General features: G+C 41.2%; 1 protein-coding gene across 3 annotated transcripts in view; it reads left to right on the forward strand.

Moving 5' to 3' along the window:
• The window catches only part of SMS (spermine synthase), a 65299-nt gene that overhangs the window by 32485 nt on the left and 13633 nt on the right, over window positions 1-19181 (forward strand). For all 3 annotated transcript variants that reach the window (XM_033411444.2, XM_033411443.2, XM_004283072.4), the window contains 6 exons: window positions 857-977; window positions 1875-1965; window positions 2518-2582; window positions 7656-7831; window positions 9376-9530; window positions 10197-10286. In XM_033411444.2, coding sequence (XP_033267335.1) covers window positions 910-977; window positions 1875-1965; window positions 2518-2582; window positions 7656-7831; window positions 9376-9530; window positions 10197-10286 — 645 coding nt within the window. In that variant the 5' untranslated portion in view covers window positions 857-909. The remainder of the gene's footprint in view (window positions 1-856; window positions 978-1874; window positions 1966-2517; window positions 2583-7655; window positions 7832-9375; window positions 9531-10196; window positions 10287-19181) is intronic.

The following is a 19181-nucleotide window of genomic DNA, read 5'->3' on the forward strand; positions in this document are numbered from 1 at the left end:
TCTTTTCCTTTGTGTGGAAAAAGCACCAGCCTGTGGTGGGCTCCTGAGAATACAGAGTAATTCCTTTTGTCTCATCTTGCTTCTTTATCTTACCCTTCTCAAGGAGTGAGTACTTTTGCAGGTACAACTAGATAAGAATAAATTGCATTTTGTTTTTATCTAAATATCATAATGATGGATGTTCTTGAAGATTGTGGCTTCAAGTGAACCTACAGAGGTTAACGCAATTTCTATAACCTTGACCTCAGTCCTTGACCTGAGCTCCACTTGGGTAGCAGGTAGTGGGATGGGAGATGGGGTCACAGTGCCTAGCAGCTTGTACCATATTGAATTGTTGTTCAGTTTCTACCAGTTAGAGATAGGTTACTGAGTGGCGCCATTTATTTTTTCCAATAATAAAAGCAAGCCATCCTTATTGTAGAAAACCTGGAACACAAAGCCAAAAGTTTTGAAGTTTTTTATGATACCCATCAACAGTGGATGGAATTCTTTTTCTAGTACTCTGTATTCTCATTAACTTACTTAAGCTAAAGTGGAATGTCTTTTATTGTGTTTGTATTTCTGGTTTCTGGCTAGCCTGAATATTTTGTTAGACTATTTCTAGTTTCCTGAATATCTGTCTGCATTTTTGGCACAGCTGTTTTGTGGTTGGTGTTGCCATTCTTATTTTGTTCCCTGGTAATCTGAAGCCTCTCCTTATAGGGTTCAGAACGTTGTAGCTCATGACAAAGGGGATAAGCGACGCTGGCAGCTCTGTTCAGGTTTTCTTAAAAGTTCATTCATCAAACTGTGCCTCGCTGGCTTTGCTTCTGAATGTTTCATTCTGACTATCTTGCCTTCTCCCCCTGTTCTCCAGCTGATGGTGAGACCATTCTGAAAGGCCTCCAGTCCATTTTCCAGGAGCAGGGGATGATGGAGTCGGTGCACACCTGGCAGGACCATGGCTATTTAGCGACCTACGTAAACAAAAACGGCAGGTGAGGCGGCCTTGAGTGCTCCTATTCAGGTCTGAGCACTTCAGCAGTGTGTGTGTGTGTGTGTGTGTGTGTGTGTGTGTGTGTGTGTGTGTGTGTGTGTGTGTGTGTGTGTGTGTGTGTGTGTGTGTGTGTAGGGGTGGGGATGTGTGTTTGTATGTGTGGGTGGATGTGTGTGTAAAGGGTGGCCTCACTTCTGGTTAATGACCCCTTTGTGTGTGGTCCTGGTCCTCAGTCACCTTTTTTCTTGGTCTCCATTTTCTCCCCCTTGCAACTTTAAAAAAGTTGTGGCTAAAAAAGCCACAACTACTGAGCCCGTGTGCCACAGCTACTGAAGCCCGCACGCCTAGAGCCCGTGCTCCACAACAAGAGAAGCCACTGTAATGAGAAGCCTGCGCACCGCAACGAAGAGTAGCCCCTGCTCGCCACAACTAGAGAAAGCCCGTGCACAGCAACGAAGACCCAACGCAGCCAAAAATAAATAAATAAATAAATTTATTCAAACAAACAAAAGAAATACCACGGCTCTGTTTTGAACTCTGAGGGTAATTGGGAGAACCCAGTTTGCTCTTCACCACCCTCGCTTCCTTTTAAGGAGGAGTCAATCACTGCTGGGGAACCTTCTTAAAAATCAGATGCATAGGACTTGCTGCTGAATCACTTTCTGGACCCAAGAACCTGTTTTGAAAACCTTAGCACTTGATGGCTCTCTCTAAAATCTTCCCTAAATGATTGGCTTCCCTGCCCCCATGAAGAGGCTCTAATGAGAAAGCAACAGGGACAATTATGTAATATAGGGAAAAAAGAGCGGTGGTTTTGCCTTTTAACTGGGTTGGTGTCTTTTTTCTTTTGAGTGCCGTGATACAATTCCTAACCTTAAAATTATGCTTTCCTCTGTAGCTTTGCCAATTTGAGAATTTACCCGCATGGATTGGTGTTGCTGGACCTTCAGAGTTACGACGGTGATGCACAAGGCAAAGAAGTTGACAGTGTCAGTTTTCCACTTTTATTTACTCAAGTATTTGAGGATCACAAAAACTGCTCAGTTTAATGATAAAATTATTTTCACCTATTTGCTGAGTTTCACTTATTTTTTTTCAATAAAATTTCTATTTTATCTTAAATATTCACTTAATTTTAAACTTGCCTCCCTTCAAGTAAGTGATTTTAGAAGAAAAATAGTTGTTCCTCAGTAGTTTTTAGGAACCTGGCTGTCATCTTTCCCTTGACTGCTTGAGTACTGAGTTATGATTTTACTTTTGCACTGGAGGGAATGTAAACCTTTATCCAGGATGTTACAGCTGCAATATTCTTGAGGCTTTCCCTTTGCCATTATTTTGTTGGTACTTTAGGCTGAAGCGAGGTTGACACTGTGTTGCGCTAGTGGCGTGTGGAATTGTGCCAGGCCTGCAGGCTGCTGTAGGGGTTAGGGAGGACAGGTGTATCTGGGCATCTGCCAGTATCACAGCTCTGCCAACACAGTCTCAACCTCCTGTTCCACTCAGCTTATTCGATAAGCCCATTTCTTTTCTTTTGATTGCAGCTTTTGAACAAAGTAGAAGAAAGAATGAAAGAATTGAGTCAGGACAGTACTGAGCGGGTGAAGCGGTAAGTCCACTCCTGAATGTTCTTTTATATTTGGTTCATTGATAAAATAATCAGAATGGTGGTGTTATCCCTGAGCAGTGTCTAAGATGTAGAAGAGATCAAAGTCGACTTCTGCTTCTGGCCACTTGGTAGACTGAGGTAGTGGGCCCTTACAACAGAAGACTAACTGTATATGAGAGAAAGAGATGCTAGACAAAGTGGAACAAAGGCAGAAGGGAGTGTACAGTGATTCCAAGGGGCTGGAACTGTGTAACGCAGAGAATCAGGTGGGGCTGGCACCTCGAAGGGGAGCTAGAAAACGCCTCGACCCTGTCCAGTAAAGAGAAAAGATTCTCTTGTCTTTCCTCAGAGTTCTGGGCCCCAGAGTAGAATTAAGCAGTTTTAAGAGATTTATGACAGCATGGGATGATAGAAAATTTGCCTCAGTGCTTTCAGGTAAGATGACATTGATACTGCAAAGTACTAAGAGTTTCAGAGGCCACCCACCTTAAGCAGCCCCTGGTGGGTTCTTTTCAGATGAAAACTAAGACCATTAACCTTTCTTGAGGAGTGCAGCCACTATATGCCACATGTGACTATTTAAAACTAAGTTAATAAAAAAACAGTTCAGTTCCTCAGTCTCGCCTCATGTCTCTAGCTAATGGCTAGTGACTGCCATATTGGACAACGCAGATAAAGAACATTTCTGTGGTGCCAGAAATGTTCTGTTGGACAGAACAGAAGTATTTGTCAGTGGTGTCAGATGTTAAAAGAGCTTTGATAGAAGTAATAGTTTTGACATTTGTTGCGAGGGATAGAGTCTGGTAGGTCCTGGGAATTAATCATGGCTGCACAGCAGGTAATTCTGAGCGGTTCTGCCTTGCCCTGCCTGGGTGGCTCCTTATCAGGCCCTCAAAAGTGGGCTTGTCCCTTGCTCATAAAGGCAAACCCGTAGATGCAGAAACACAGAGAGACTTCGGTAAGGTCGGGGCATCACTGATGGAAGTGACCATCCAGAATACAGACTTCTCCATTTCAGGGCACTTTCCACAAGAGGGAGTCCTTATTGGCTGTTTAAGAACAGTTAAGTACATAATGGCTCATCCTGCTAAATTTGATCAGCCTAGAGGAAAGCCCCAGGGCAGATGTAAGATAACTGGAAAATTGTTTAACCTCCAACATGGACACAAAGCAGGAAACTGCATGTGAAGAGAGCAGGACACAGTGTAGAACTCGGCCACTTGATTGAAATCTGTTGGAGCACCCAGACTTGTTTACCCCACCCAAGTTCAGCTTACGTGTCCTCGGGCCCTTCCCCATCCTTAAAGAACTTGTCCACACCTACAGTCTTTTCTGGAATTTCCCTCTTTTCCTGCTTGCAGAATTTTCCTAATCTTTCCTGGTCCATCTGAATTGAACGGGTTCCCACTGTGTCTTTAACTCGGTGATAATGAATTGGCCAACATCAAAATGCCTGATTTTTTCTTTTAATTGGTCTGGTTTTTATTGGGATTACTTCTAGGAGTGAGCACATAGATGGAATGCATTTATGGGCTTCCCCACTCATGAGAAGTCTGGTTCCTTTGTGGTTTTGATATGGGAGTTTTTGAAGTGAGAATGCAGTTATACTTCCGATCTTCAGTTCAAAACAGCACAGGCCTTGTTTTTCCTTGTCACTGTTTTTACATCTTTTCATAAAATCAGGGTGGAGGGGGCAGGAAGTTGTTGGGAATACTTTGTTGTAGGCCCTTTGTTTTTGGCCCCAAAAGGACAAGAATGGTGCCACTTTTCTGTCTGGGGAATGACATTGTTAGAGACTGAATCATTAACAAATGACTCAGTAACATCTGAAATGATTACTCCCCTGTGGCCAGTGATTTAAATCTGAATTAAGAAGCCATGGGATTCATTAGAAACTTTATTTTCATATCCTGCTATTCAAAAGAAAAGAAACAGGAAAAACAAGCTTACATCAGTAATGTTTTGTTGAAAAGAAAAATTCTTGCAATTTACACGGTGTACCTGAGGCCCGGGACATATTCTGTCTTTCTCTCTACCATCTATTTTCAACTTTCTGTAGTGAAGGTTGAAAAGAGAGTTATGTAGGGCTCCAGAATATCTCCCAAAGCCCATTTCAGGGAGATGTGCTTCATGTTAGTGAAGCCAAATCCGGCCTCTGTACCCCAACACTGAATTAAATCTTGGAGGCAGAGTTTTGGGTGAAGTAGAAAAGAATAGGTTTATTGCTTTGCCAGGCAAAGGGGGCCACAGTGGACTAATGCCATCAGAACTGCGTGTCCCGACCTGGAGGGGGTAGTGAGGAGTTTTATAGTAATGGTTCAAGGAGAGCGTGATCCACTCGTGGACATTCTTCTGATTGGCTGGTGGGGAGGTAAGTGGGCATCAGCATCATCAGCCTTCTGGTTGCAACTGGTCTGGGGTCTACGTGCTGGTGGGCAGCATGCAGTTAACTTCTGCCACCTGGTGGGGGCTTCAGTATCTGCAAAACAGCTCAAAGATATTGTTATGTGTGTCCCTTGAGGGGAACCAGGACCCTGCCCCAAGGCTGCACTATTGTTTCCTTTGACTGTTCCTCCCTCTTCTGCACATCCCCTCCCTTCCCTAATTAGCATCTGTTTGAACTGCCCTTCGGCACTCAGGGAAGGTCTTGAAGGCTGAATGAAGCCCCGTTTCTTGTAATCAAGAAATGGGGGACACAGAAAGGCTTTTGTGCCCAGGAGCCCCACAGGGTCCTGCTCGGTATGATCAAGGTGATGGCTTCCCCATCCTTAAAGATCCTTGCATCACCTCGGTGCTTTGTGACCACCTAGAGGGGTGGGAGGGAGGGAGATGCAAGAGGGAAGAGCTATGGGAACATGTGTATATGCATAACTGATTCACTTTGTTATAAAGCAGAAACTAACACATCATTGTAAAGCAATTATACTCCAATAAAGATGTTAAAAAGGAAAAGAAGAAGATCCTTGCTTCTTTGCATCTCTTTAAAAACCACTGTGTTGCTGTGGAGGAAAGAGCTCTTACCTGCCCCCAAGGCACCACTGACCCAATTGAGAATGGACATTGTTTTCATTGGGTTTGTGCATAGTTCAGTAATTGCCGGTAGGTGGCCGGCTGTCGACCCCGAGGGGTGGGTTTCCTCCCCTGAAAGCCCTTGAGTTGCTATTTGTTACTTTCATCCAGTGTCACAGGTAGCTCATGCTCCCACCTCATGCCACCCACCACCAATCAGCCAGAGGTGGAAGAGGCTTCCCCCAAGTCCTGTTTGCCTACTCTCGGGGTTTGTCCTGTTTGGGGTGCCACATTTTACAAGAAAAACCTCTGATCTGCCTAATTCCAACAGCTGAGTTTGTTCTCCTGGAAGATGAAGAAGTGGTTAAATTAGGAGGAGTTAGGATTAAATGACAGTTTATGGGAATTTGCTTTGTAAATTCAGTGCTTTTTGCAGATGTTAGTATTTCCTCATAGAAAGCCTCATTAACCTGTAACAGGTTCAGACTGTATTCTTGGAAACAGGTGAGCGGAAGAGCAAAGACTTTTCAAAGCGAGTCAGAGGTAGCCCAGCCCAGCATTTTAGGTACCTGTGGCTTGTTTACTGTAAACCCCACTGTACTTGAGAACACAGGACTTGCCCATGGTTGTGTTATGTATGCAGTGAGTTCTCATCTTGTTTGTGTTCCACTTAATTTGCCAAGCCCCCTTTCCAGGTCTGGTTTTCCTTGTCATGTAGTGTCCTCTGCTGTTAGTTTCTAGTACATTCACCCTATCTAAAATACTCAGTATTAACAGAAAGAACTGAATGAGAAAATCATCAGTTTGCAGCTCTTCTCGTAATAATTGGTTCAGGCAAGAATGTTCTACATGCCAAAGCCACTGGTGAAGGTTTGTTGAGAGATCAGGACCTTGACCCAGTTTCACAGGACCGCTCCACACCCTGCTTAGTAATTTCAAAGGGAAAAACGGTACCTTTGCAAGTGTAGGGATCTCGTGGGCATCTGCTTTAACCATGTGGTCACTCTTTGCATCACCAATAATAGGACAGGAACACATCTCGTGCCCCTGATGTGATGCTTGCATAATATGCCAACTTGACTCTATTGAAGAGATCTTCAGGCAAACCCACTTGAGGGATTTCCTGCAGAACACCTGGTCTAGACTTTGCTGTGATGTCAATGTCGTGAAACACGGGGAGGAGGTGACGACGCCAACAGACTATTTTCTTTTCTTTTTTTTTTCTATTTTCTTTTTTAACATCTTTATTGGAGTATAATTGCTTTACAGTGCTGTGTTAGTTCTGCTTTATAACAAAGTGAATCAGTTATACATATACATATATCCCCATATCTCTTCCCTCTTGCGTCTCCCTCCCACCCTCCCTATCCCACCCCTCTCGGTGGTCACAAAGCACCGAGCTGATCTCCCTGTGCTATGAGGCTGCTTCCCACTAGCTATCTATTTTACGTTGGGTAGTGTATATATGTCCATGCCAATCTCTCACTTCATCCGTGTCCTCAAGTCCATTCTCTGTCTGTGTCTATTCCTGCAACGGACTATTTTCGATTAAATGAGGGTAAAAAAGGGAAACAGCAAAATACAGTATATGATTCTTCATTCAAAAGTAGAATAGCTCTGAAGGAGATAATTGGCAGTTGGGGATACTTGAACATGGATTCCTTACTAGGTGCTGGTATTCCATCCATGTGGACTTCAATGGATGTGGTAGTGACAAAGTAGCTATGTAGGCAGTCTTAACAGATTCCTGCTGGAGTATTTGGGGGTGAAGGATGATGTCTGCAATGGCCATTTTCTCCTTCAACATTTTTTAGGGAAAATTTAAAGTATGCCAGAAAGGTTTTTTAAAAAGTAAATTCTTAATGTACAACAGTGTTGAAATTTGGTAGTGGCCATGTTTGTATAAACCTCAAAACGCAAGTTTTAGATTGGTTGTGTACTATTTAGGAGTCTGCCTGGGGTCATGTGGCTCCTGCACATGCTTGTTCTCAGGTCCTCTTTTAAGGCAGCCTCACCTAAGCAGCCTTTCTTTTAAGGCTCATTCCTGTTTTCCTTTTTTTCCAGATTACCACCCATAGTTCGAGGAGGGGCCATTGACAGATACTGGCCCACTGCAGATGGCCGCCTGGTTGAGTACGACATAGATGAAGTGGTGTATGATGAAGACTCACCTTACCAGAACATTAAAATTTTACACTCAAAACAATTTGGAAATATTCTCATCCTCAGTGGGGATGTTAGTAAGTATTCCATCCCTACCCCAATCGCATGACAAAGTGACAATGTATTAGATTGTGTTTTCCTGACACATATCACCGTTGTGGATTTGTCCAGATTTGTCCATGGCCCTGCTGGGTTGTTTTTTTTGTTTGAGATGAGTATTTGCATTGGATTAACCTGTGGCTTGTCTGGGCTTTCATGTTTTATAGTAGAGCCATGAAAATTTTGTCTTGTTACTCTTTTTTCCTTAGTTTTCTTAGTGATTAGTATTTAGATTGTATTTCAAAAGAAAATGTAATTGCCTTTTTAAAAAAAATTTTTTATTGAAGTATAGTTGATTTACAGTGTTGTTAGTTACAGGTGTACAGTAGAGTGATTCAGTTATACATATGTATATGGATATATATTATTGTTATTTATATTCTCTCCCATTATAGGTTATTATAAGATATTGAGTAGAGTTCCCTGTGCTATACAGTAGGTCCTTGGCTATACAGTAGGTCCTTGTTGGTTATCTATTTTATGTTGCTTATTTTTTAAGAAGTCTTTTAGATGGGAAATTCCAAACCAAAGTAGACAAAACAGTAAGATGAACCCACATATACTCACCCTTGAGTGCCAACAATTATAAACTCCTGGCCAATCTTGTTTCCCCTGAACTCCGGTCTACTTTTCTCCCTCTCATATTCTTTTTTTTTTTTTTTTACATCTTTATTGGAGTATAATTGCTTTACAGTGGTGTGTTAGTTTCTGCTTTATAACAAAGGGAATCAGTTATAAATATACATATGTTCCCATATCTCTTCCCTCTTGCGTCTCCCTCCCTCCCTCCCACCCTCCCTATCCCACCCCTCCAGACGGTCACAAAGCACCGAGAGCTGATCTCCCTGAGCTGATCTCCCTGTGCTATGCGGCTGCTTCCCACTAGCTATCTACCTTACGTTTGGTAGTGTATATATATGTCTGTGACAAAGTGAGAGAGAGGCATGGACATACATACCTCTCATATTATTTTTTTTTTTGCGGTACGCGGGCCTCTCACAGTTGTGGCCTCTCCCGTTGCGGAGCACAGGCTCCGGACGCGCAGGCTCAGCGGCCATGGCTCATGGGCCCAGCCGCTGTGCGGCATGTGGGATCTTCCCGGACCGGGACACGAACCCGTGTCCCCTGCATCGGCAGGCGGACTCTCAACCACTGCGCCACCAGGGAAGCCCTCTCTCATATTCTTTTGAAGCAACTCTGCTTCATATTTCATCTGGACACATGCAATTGCTTTTTAATTATCATATCAGAACAGTCTAAAGACTGAATTTTCTTCCTACTGACTAAAGTATATATGTATATAATCTATGTAGGTAACATTTTATGTTGGGTGTTAAGATGAGTAGGGTTGATGAAAGTCCACAATCCAAAAAACCAAAAAAACAACACCTCTGTATACTGCTGTTTTTAAAGATTGAAAATGAAAATTTCTGAATTTTCTAGATTCTAGCACTTTCTGGTATAAGTCAGGTGGTGTATGGCTTTGGTTATAGTCACCATTTTGGATGTTTCTTCTCCCTAGATTTGGCGGAAAGTGATCTGGCGTATACCCGGGCCATCATGGGCAGCGGCAAAGAAGATTACACTGGCAAAGATGTACTGATTCTAGGAGGCGGAGATGGGGGCATATTATGTGAAATTGTCAAACTGAAACCAAAGATGGTCACTATGGTAGAGATATCCTTTGTGGTATAAGAGATCAAGTTAAGTGGGCTTTGTTTGTTTTCTTCCTCGTTTTTTGTCTTAAGACTCAAGTTAATGTTACGAGGTAAATGTGTTATAAAGACTACCTTGAACAAACATTTCCACTTAGTACCAGTACCTTTTTTTTTTTTTTTTTTTTTTTCTGTACGCGGGCCTCTCACTGTTGTGGCCTCTCCTGTTGCGGAGCACAGGCTCTGGACGCACAGGCTCAGCGGCCGTGGCTCACGGGCCCAGCTGCTCCGCGGCATGTGGGATCTTCCCAGACCGGGGCAAGAACCCGTGTCCCCTGCATCGGCAGGCGGACTCTCGACCACTGCGCCACCAGGGAAGCCCACCAGTACCTTTTTATATGGCTACCAACAAGAAGCAGAGTTGAGAATTAAAGAGCAAGTAACCTTTGTACTGTGTCTACTGTTCAGCAATTGCTGAAATGGCTTCTTCATTAGAAGAAAATTGAGTTCCTTTTGAGTGTCCTTGGTGCACAACAAATGAAGTCATTGTCTCATTTATCATTTTTTAAACTTACGATACGCAAATTAGTGTTAAAAAATGTTCATCTTAACCTTTTTAAAAAGTATATCTCAGAATTCTTTGATACATCCAAATCCAGGGGAAATTTCTCCTTAACCTATTTCGAACATTGACCAAATGGTGATTGACGGATGTAAGAAATACATGCGAAAAACATGTGGTGATGTCCTAGACAATCTTAAAGGAGACTGCTATCAGGTAATTATATTTATCAGATAATGTTTTTTTATTATGTCAACCGATAATATGTTGATCAGAACTGTGCCTTCTGAAAACAGCTTTAAGTATAATTGGTTAAGAAGATAAATAATCAAGATGATAGGTCATCTTGTAGGGGAGGAAAAATTTTCCCTCTACCCTTCTAGTACTTGCCTGAGACCCCCGTAATAAAAGACTAACAAGAGGAAAAACAAGTTATTAAATGTTTTAAACTCATGTATTTATGGGAGATGCACAGAAAAATGAGCAACTCAGAGGTAGCTTTAGAATTTAGGCTTAAATATGATCCTAATAGGGTCAGAGGGATGTAGGAGTCTTAAGGGAGAATAATGACTTAGGAAAAATGAACAGGGCCCTTAGAAGAGTAGAAAAAGAAGTATGATAGTTTGTGACAGAGTTTGTCTGGGTGTGGTGTCAGCCTTATCTGCTGTGATAAGAGGCCATGCTCCCTGGTTGAATTCCTCGGGGAGGGGATCTATGGCAGTTGAATTCCTTTTGGGGGATGTGTCTTTAGGCAGATAAAGGGGAGTTCAGAGAAAGCCTCTCCCTACATTTGCTGTTTTTCAAGTGCCTACAGCTCAAAATGTTCAATATGCCAAAGCACCGTATTTTGAGGTAGCCTGTTCTGCTATCCTTTATTCTCTTTATGTGAGTTCTATATACATTTGTATTCAGGGAAGGTGTGTACATATAGTTTAAAAGAAAGAAAGAAAGAAAGAAATGGCTAACTCCAGATTCTTTGAATTTAATAACATTAATTCATTCTTGTATAAAAGATGCCATGTACCTTTTTTATGACCTGGCAACCACCACTTTTGACTTTTGTCTCTTTAGCCTGAGTCTTTCTGTGTCTGGGTCTTTGAGAAGGAATTCAGGTATTTATTAGAGGGTGTAGATGATGTTTGATGTAGGAATAATTGCTTCTTGCTAAGCAAATAAGTTCCTAAATTCTACTGTGCTTGTAAGTTGACTGATCATTATAGTTTATAGGATACATTTTGTATTGTATTTTGAGGATTCATATGTTAGGTGCCCATACCTACATTATTAGGTAGAGCAAGATAACTAAGCAAATGCATATTTTTATTTGACCAGAATCTTAAATGTGTACCTCTAGTTTTATAAACATATAGATGAATGCTTTCATTTGTTATGTAAATTACCTACACCTACCCATGTTCTCTAATACGTGTGTATCCAAATTTGATTTCATGGTACATGTGTTAATTTTTTCTTTTCTTTTCTTTTCTTTTTTTTTTTTTTTTTTTTTTTTTTTTTTTTTTTTTTTTGCGGTACACGGGCCTCTCACTGTTGTGGCCTCTCCCATTGCGGAGCACAGGCTCCAGACGCGCAGGCTCAGTGGCCATGGCTCACGGGCCCAGCCGCTCCGCGGCATGTGGGATCTTCCCGGACCGGGGCACAAACCCGTGTCCCCTGCATCGGCAAGTGGACTCTCAACCACTGTGCCACCAGGGAAGCCCACGTGTGTTAATTTTTTAAACAGAGAGAAATTATATCAATGTTAAAATGCAGTTGAGATAGTTTTATGGGCAAAAGGAAAAGAAAGTATGTATTTCACTTACACTGTTGGAAAGTTTAAAAAGGGAGGGAGGATGCAGCAGTTCCAATCCTGGGTGTTTATTTGAAGAAAAGGGTAACACTAATTCGAAAAGATACGTGCACCTCCATGTTTATTGCAGCATTATTTACAATAGCCAAGATATGGAAGCACCCTAACTGTCCATCAACAGATGAACAGATAAAGAAGATGTGGTGTATACATACACAATAGAATCCTACTCAGCCATAAAAAAAGAAAGAAATCTTGACATTTGTGACAACGTGGATGAACCTTGAGGGTATTATTTCCACTTAGCATAAAGTCAGATGGAGAAAGAAAAATACTGTAAAAATACTGATTTCACTCATGTGGAATGTAAAACAAAATTTAAATAAAGGAAAAAAACAAACCAAATAAAAATACATAGATACAGAGAACAGAGTAGTGCTTCTCAGAGGGGAAGGGGTAGGGGAGGGTGAAATGGCTAAAGGGGATCAAACTGTATGGTAATGGATGGAACCTATGCTTTTGGCAGTGAGCATACTATAGTATACACGGAAGTCAAAATATAATGCTATACACATGAAAAAGAAGAGGGGGAATTTAGGTTCTTCAGAGCATGACAGACTTTTCACAATGAGCTAAAAGTTACCATTGTTTGCAAATGTTTGCATTGTTAGCCAGACCCTCTGCCTAAAGTGTTAATCCTCACATGTGTATCAAGTGGCAACTGTTTCTATTTTGTAGATGAAGACAGTAAGTTTAGGGAGTTTAAAGGGCAATTTATAGGGTAACTTTAGAGGAATGTTTCAAATTCATGTCTCCCTGGCGGCTCCTTAGGTTGACTTATGGATTAAGAAAAAAATGTAACAAGAACCGCAAACCTAAACCTTCAGTACTGTGGAGTTCCCTTTCAGGAACAGAAAAGCCACCAGGGGGAGTCTGAAAAATTCTTCTGAGGCTGAGAGTTTTCCTGGAGCTCTAAAGGGGTGGGGGTTCCTGGTCTGTGGGACAGCAGTAGGCAAGCCCCTTAGCCATTAAAATACTACCATTAAAAAAATACCAGGTCCTTGCAACTGTTTATCATTTATAAAACATAATTAATGTTATCCTTTTTTAGAAAATAGATTTATAAGCAGTAAATCTAGCAGTTTAAAGAATTTTCAGTTATGTCCAAAAAAAATTTAGTTAAGTATAAAGATATGAATCTTTTTTTTTTTTTTTGCGGTACGCGGGCCTCTCACTGTTGTGGCCTCTCCCGTTGCGGAGCGCAGGCTCAGCGGCCATGGCTCACGGGACTAGCCGCTCTGCGGCATGTGGGATCCTCCTGGACTGGGGCACGAACCCGCGTCCCCTGCATCGGCAGAACTACCGCGCCACCAGGGAAGCCCGAAGAGATATGAATCTTAAATCTCTTAACACAATCCATAAATCTATTGTCAACACAATCCATTATAAAAATAATAAAACAATTTGGTATTAACAGGTGACAAACCATTTGAGAATATTTAGCAGTCTTAATAAAAACTTGGTAAGAAAATTACAAGAGAAGGGAAACTACCTAAACATAATAGAAACGATCAGAAATGTAAAGATACTGTATTAAATGGCAAAATACATAAGCGGTTTCCACTAAAACTAGGAAGTAGAAGAGGATGCTCTGTTTAACCTTGTTTTTGACTCCTTAATGCAGTAAGGTAGGAAAATGAAAACAGTATAAACATAGACAGAACCACATTACTTGCAGAGGGTATGAATGCTCACAAAATATAGAAAACTCATCTAGAAAACTAGCTGAACTCATGAGAATTTGGTGTAGCTATAGGATAAAGGCAGACTAAAACTTTTTTCCTTATTCTAAATGCAAAAGTTTGAATGGAAATTGAGTGTGGGCCAGAAATCGTTTTCAAAATAATGACCAGTTGATACTAGGAATAAATTTAACAGGAATGATTTTGAGACTGATAGAATTATGTTAAGATCTTATTGAAAGACAAGCAACTGAAGTGTGAATATGTGGAGAGACAAGTTATTTCTTAGATGAAGAAGTACCATAATCCCCAAGGGGGTTTTTAGAATTAGACCAAATGATTTTGAAGTTCTCTTGAAACCGTAATTATCTAAGACTCGCCAAGAAAAAATTAAAAAAAGATCACAGTGAAGGGAGATTTGTCCTCTTATTAATTTACTGTGAAGTACAGTAAGCAAATAGAGGAAGTATGATGATGACAAATATAGAAGTATGGCACAGAGACTTGACCACACCTTGGTGTTTGTGTAGACACAAAGCTAATATATGGACCTAAGTGTTTTCAGTTTGGGAAAAGGTTTAGTTGATTTAGTAAATGTCGACAGAATGGGCTGTCCATCTGCATGAGAACAAAATTAACCCTAGAAGCCATAGAAAAAATAATTTCAGATGACTTAAGCTCTAGATACTAAAACTAATACATTTAGAGAAATTTAGAGTATCTAACCTTGGAGTTGGGAAACCTCATAATGAAAGACAAGAAACCAGTAAGTAGTAACATCATACTATATAAACCAAGCCAAAAGTCTGAAAATAATGGCAACAAACATGATAGGGAATTAATCCCTTTAATAATACAAAGAGCCCCTACTAATATTTTAAAATATTAACTAAAGGTGTAAAGGATATAAACTGGTGTTGTAGACCCCAAGTTCGTGTGCCCAGTGCACAGTGAGGCCAAACAAACTGAAATGGAATTTGGAGCAAAGTTTATTGCAAAGGGCAAGCAAAGAACAGGCAGCTCATGTGATAAAGACCCGAACTCCCTGGTGGTGTCTAGGGAAGTGGTTTTACAGGCAAAATTTGGGGGAAGGTGCAGGGTGTGTGACCTTCCTCTGGTTGATGGTAACGGTGGTGTTAAAGAAATCTCAATCATCAGCCATCTTGTTTCAGCCAGGCTGGGTCCATGTGCTTGTGCACAGCCTGAAGTTACTGTCCTCTGCCTGGGTGGGGGCTTTAGTTCCTGGTTAAGAACTCTGTTATTATGTATCAGATTGTTATCTATAGGGACACAGAAAGACTTGTACCTGGGAGGGGCCTGCGGCGCCCCACTCACTTTAAATTCCCCTTTTCTTTGATACTCCTCAGTCTTGCTGGGAACAGGTGTGGGATAAGAAAGGGAATAAACTTTTGGATAAAGAGGTTAATCATAAACTCCGCCGAGGGAGTCCACTTTTGGGGGCTGGGGAGATGGATGACTCAGTTTTAATACCCCACCCCTGTTTCAACCTTCTCCAAATCTTTGAGGGAATGGGGTGATGACCTGTCTGTCTGCTTCCTGCTAAAATGGGGCATAGTCCTGCCTCACCTTGGGGAGTGGACACTGAGTTGGAAATACTCCCAAGTTCCAAGTCTTGAATCAGAGTCTTGTATGATTAAGATCTCAGTTCCTGGGACTTCCCTGGTGGTCCAGTGGTTAAGACTTCGCCTTCCAATGCAGGGGGTACAGGTTTGATCCCTGGTCTGGGAGCTAGGATCCCACATGCCTCATGGCCAAAAAACCAAAACATAAAACAGAAGCAATATTGTAACAAATTCAATAAAGACTTTAAAAATGGTCCACATCAAAACAATTCTTTTAAAAAAAAAGATCTCAGTTCTTTAGTCCACTGTTGTGGTGTGCCAGATCTAGGAGTAGGAGTAGTAGTGACAACCCACACAGACCTTGGAAAGTAGATATCATTCCCTGAGAAATTCAGGAGAATGAGCCTGAAAACCAATCTGGACCTGGCACTTAGATAAAATTACATTAACTGGTTACAAGTCTCCCCCTAAGTAGGTTATAACTTTTGATGTGATATTAACATGAAAGGAGCTATTGGCCATTACATGTCTCCTTTTTCTGCTAATGTATGATCTAAAGCAGTTTTGTTGTCTAAAAAATTTAATAGTTACAAGAGGAGACCTTGAGATAAGGTTGCAGCTGCCAGCTGGCACTACTTTGAGAATGGCTGGTGGTATCCCAGAGTCTGATACAGTTCAGAAAATTCAAGTTCTCAACAAGACAGATGTGTCTAAAATCACGTCCTCAAAGGCCACCTAGTTCTACCTTGGATGTCTGAACCACGTCTTCCATTTTGACTTGACAAATTCATTCCCCTCCTCAATGGCCAAAGCATATGTACCATATGACCAGGCCGCTCTGGTCAGTAAAGTTTAAGTTAAACCGTGTATAAGCCAGAATGACTCCCCCATACTTCCATATGTGAAGATTTTTCTATCATTTCCCCTTTTGATTGCAAATCTTTCAGTAGACCAAAGTACTTGTCCCTCGATGTCAGGGTGGTTGCTGCCTCCCCCTGGATCCCTCATGTTCCTCTGTGCTAGGCCTCCTTTTTGTTTATATAAATTTGCCTAGGTATCTACTTTGGGGGAAAACTAATCAGATGCTGTCAACAGGCTCAGAGGTATGCTAATGGGGAAACATTTCATAGGCTACACATTTAGTTAATTATACCGAATTGTAACACAAGCAGTGTGTATGTGCTTTTAGCAGTAGACTTAAAGCTAGCAATTATATATGTCATGTATGAGTAGTTATACCCTGACAACTTCACTAGAAAATTTTCTTTCTATCCTGAACATTGGGGGCAACAATATGGTTAACACAGTAGCTTTCAATTTTGATAGGGCCTTGTCACACACAGGTCATGGGACATCTGATCTTCATCTCAAGATAGGTTGCTGTTATAAGCTTCAGAAACAAGCTCAGTGTCTTTAATAATTCGGTTAAACTTTACAACTATATAACAAGGAGCTATCTGGGAAGTAAGTCTTAGGCAATAAATACAGACCCCAACAGAACTAGAATTTAATATCTATTGAAACAATCTTTCTCCAAAATTACCCTCATTTTTTACCAAATATTTTAGCCAAATTATGGAAATCAGACTTTCACAAACTTGGTCTGATTTATTTACATACGTGTAATTGATCCTTTAAATTGGCTGTGCTGGAACTTTTCATAAGGAATCCCAGACTGAATTTTTAAAAGGCCCCTCAGGGCCAGGAAAGCTATGCCAAGGGCTTGCCACAGATTCTGCCTGCCATGTCTGTAGATCTGGGTGAATTCCTCTCTTCTAGAGGTCTCCAAAACATCTTGAGACTCCTGCGCTTGTCAGGTAGTGACCTTTCTTGTTCACCTTGATAAGGTTGCTGGGAAATCTGAGTTGCCAATTTTTGGAGGGCTCAGGTAGAAAAAAAAAATCATTGTTTCATTGCTGTAAGTCATAATTAGCTTGAGGGGAAGTGTTTCCTTATATCTGGAAAACACAGATCAAAACCAGTAGTATTTTAGACAAAAACCATAAAAATTATAACCATATTCACCAGTTCACTCAGTAATCCTTTTTGTTAACAGTGTTAATGAAGACGCCAGGTTTTTCTGTTAGGATTCTGTAATTGCTTACCCAGTTCATCGATATGATCTGAAATTTATGAGACTTGGACATGTCAGAAAGTCCTTTTTATGAATCTTCTTGAAGATGAAGCACTTTTGGAAAAACAGTAAAACAGTAACTGAGTGACAAGACTTAAAAGGTACAGTTAAACACCTGATCCCAATGCAATTGACCAAAAACTTGGTTATAATAACTAGAATTATGAGTAACATTTTATCAGGACACACCAGACTTTGAGAAATTCCATATAATTAAAAAAAAATTTACTGGAGTATAGTTGATTTATAATGTTGTGTTTCATATAATTTTAAGAATATAAAAACATTTGCCCATACCGTATAACCTGATAAGGCTTAACATTCATTTGACAATGCTTCCCATGTAATTTAACATACTGAAGTATCCTAGTTCATTTAATCTCTGAGATGCTTCTGAAGCATCCTAAAGTTAGCTGGAGGTCAAAAGAACGTCAGTTAGAATTTGATATTTGGGACGTTTGTCAAAAATATTAAAAAGTTTCAAAACACCTGGTCAAATAAGATCATAGGTCATTGTGAAACAATACCCATTCACCTAACCAAAGTGACAATAAAAGATCTCAAAGGCAAATATAGAAAGTTACAGTCAGATCCCTCAGAAAGGCAAAAAAACTCACAATCTGTTATTGAAAGCAGCTTAGCATTGTAAGAAAACTTTGTTTTGCCAGCAGAGAGAGAAAACCAAAAAACCAAACTCCAGTCTTGCATCAGCCTATTCTTTTTTTTTTTAAGAATCTTAAAAAAACGTTTATTGATATCTCTTTGTAAGTGAATCAAGTGGGTGTAAAGTGGCATAAACACAGCAGTGAAAATCAGATACCCCATTATAAAAATAAATTACAAAAAAAAAGACAGTGAAAGAGAAATTTTTACAAAATTCGTTCAGGGGCTGTGATGCAACGTGGATTGACCACATCTAGACGCACAGCTGGATGAGACATAAGGCTGGGCAATCTTGGGGCTGAGAGGATTGGTGAGGTTGGGTGAGCAAATGCAGACCCTTTAAAGTAATACTGCGTGGTACCCATTCCAAGGGTCCCAAATCTCCAGGTTCAAGGAAATGTTCCTATAGCTACAACCTGCATGGGAAACCCAGACGATGGTACACCGTGTGATCGGGAAAGGTTTCTAAAACGCACCTCATTTTTCATCTCCTGGTGCGCGGGTTTGCCATTCCAGCCGCTTTACTAACAATCTCCCCACTTGGAGAATCAGCACCTTTAACCTCCTGTTTCATACAGTGTGCAATTTGGCCGGAGGATGAACGGGAAGTAGGGGAACCAATGAGAGACTAGCTCTAGGTGTTTGGACAGGCACATGTCACTCTAATTTCCAATCAGGAAGAAGAATTAACCAAAGGATCAGCCTGCCCCCCGGAACCAGAATAGGGCCTGAAGCAATCCTGGGGTTTTGCGGCCAGCTCCTGAATAAGCGAGTTGAAAAATGGAGCTCAGGGGCACTGCAATTCACAAACCTGCAGAGTTATAAATGATAACTATCGTCCAAAAATATATTGAGGTAAGGCAACGAAGAGGATTTGAAAGCAATGCAGAATTGCAGGAAACAGTTTTCAAGAGGTAGATTGGACTCGCCTTTAAAGCACATGAAAAGCGGCAGAACTTCGACAATGATGCAGTTGGCCAAAAAGGGCGCATGCGTCATCAGCCTTTTTTTTTTTTTTTTTTTTTTTTGAGGTACGCGGGCCTCTCACTGTTGTGGCCTCTCCCGTTGCGGAGCACAGGCTCCGGACGCGCAGGCTCAGCGGCCATGGCTCACGGGCCCAGCTGCTCCGTGGCATGTGGGATCTTCCCGGACTGGGGCACGAACCTGTGTTCCCTGCATCGG

Source organism: Orcinus orca, chromosome X (genome assembly GCF_937001465.1).
Source record: "Orcinus orca chromosome X, mOrcOrc1.1, whole genome shotgun sequence".
NCBI classification, from domain to species: domain Eukaryota; kingdom Metazoa; phylum Chordata; class Mammalia; order Artiodactyla; family Delphinidae; genus Orcinus; species Orcinus orca.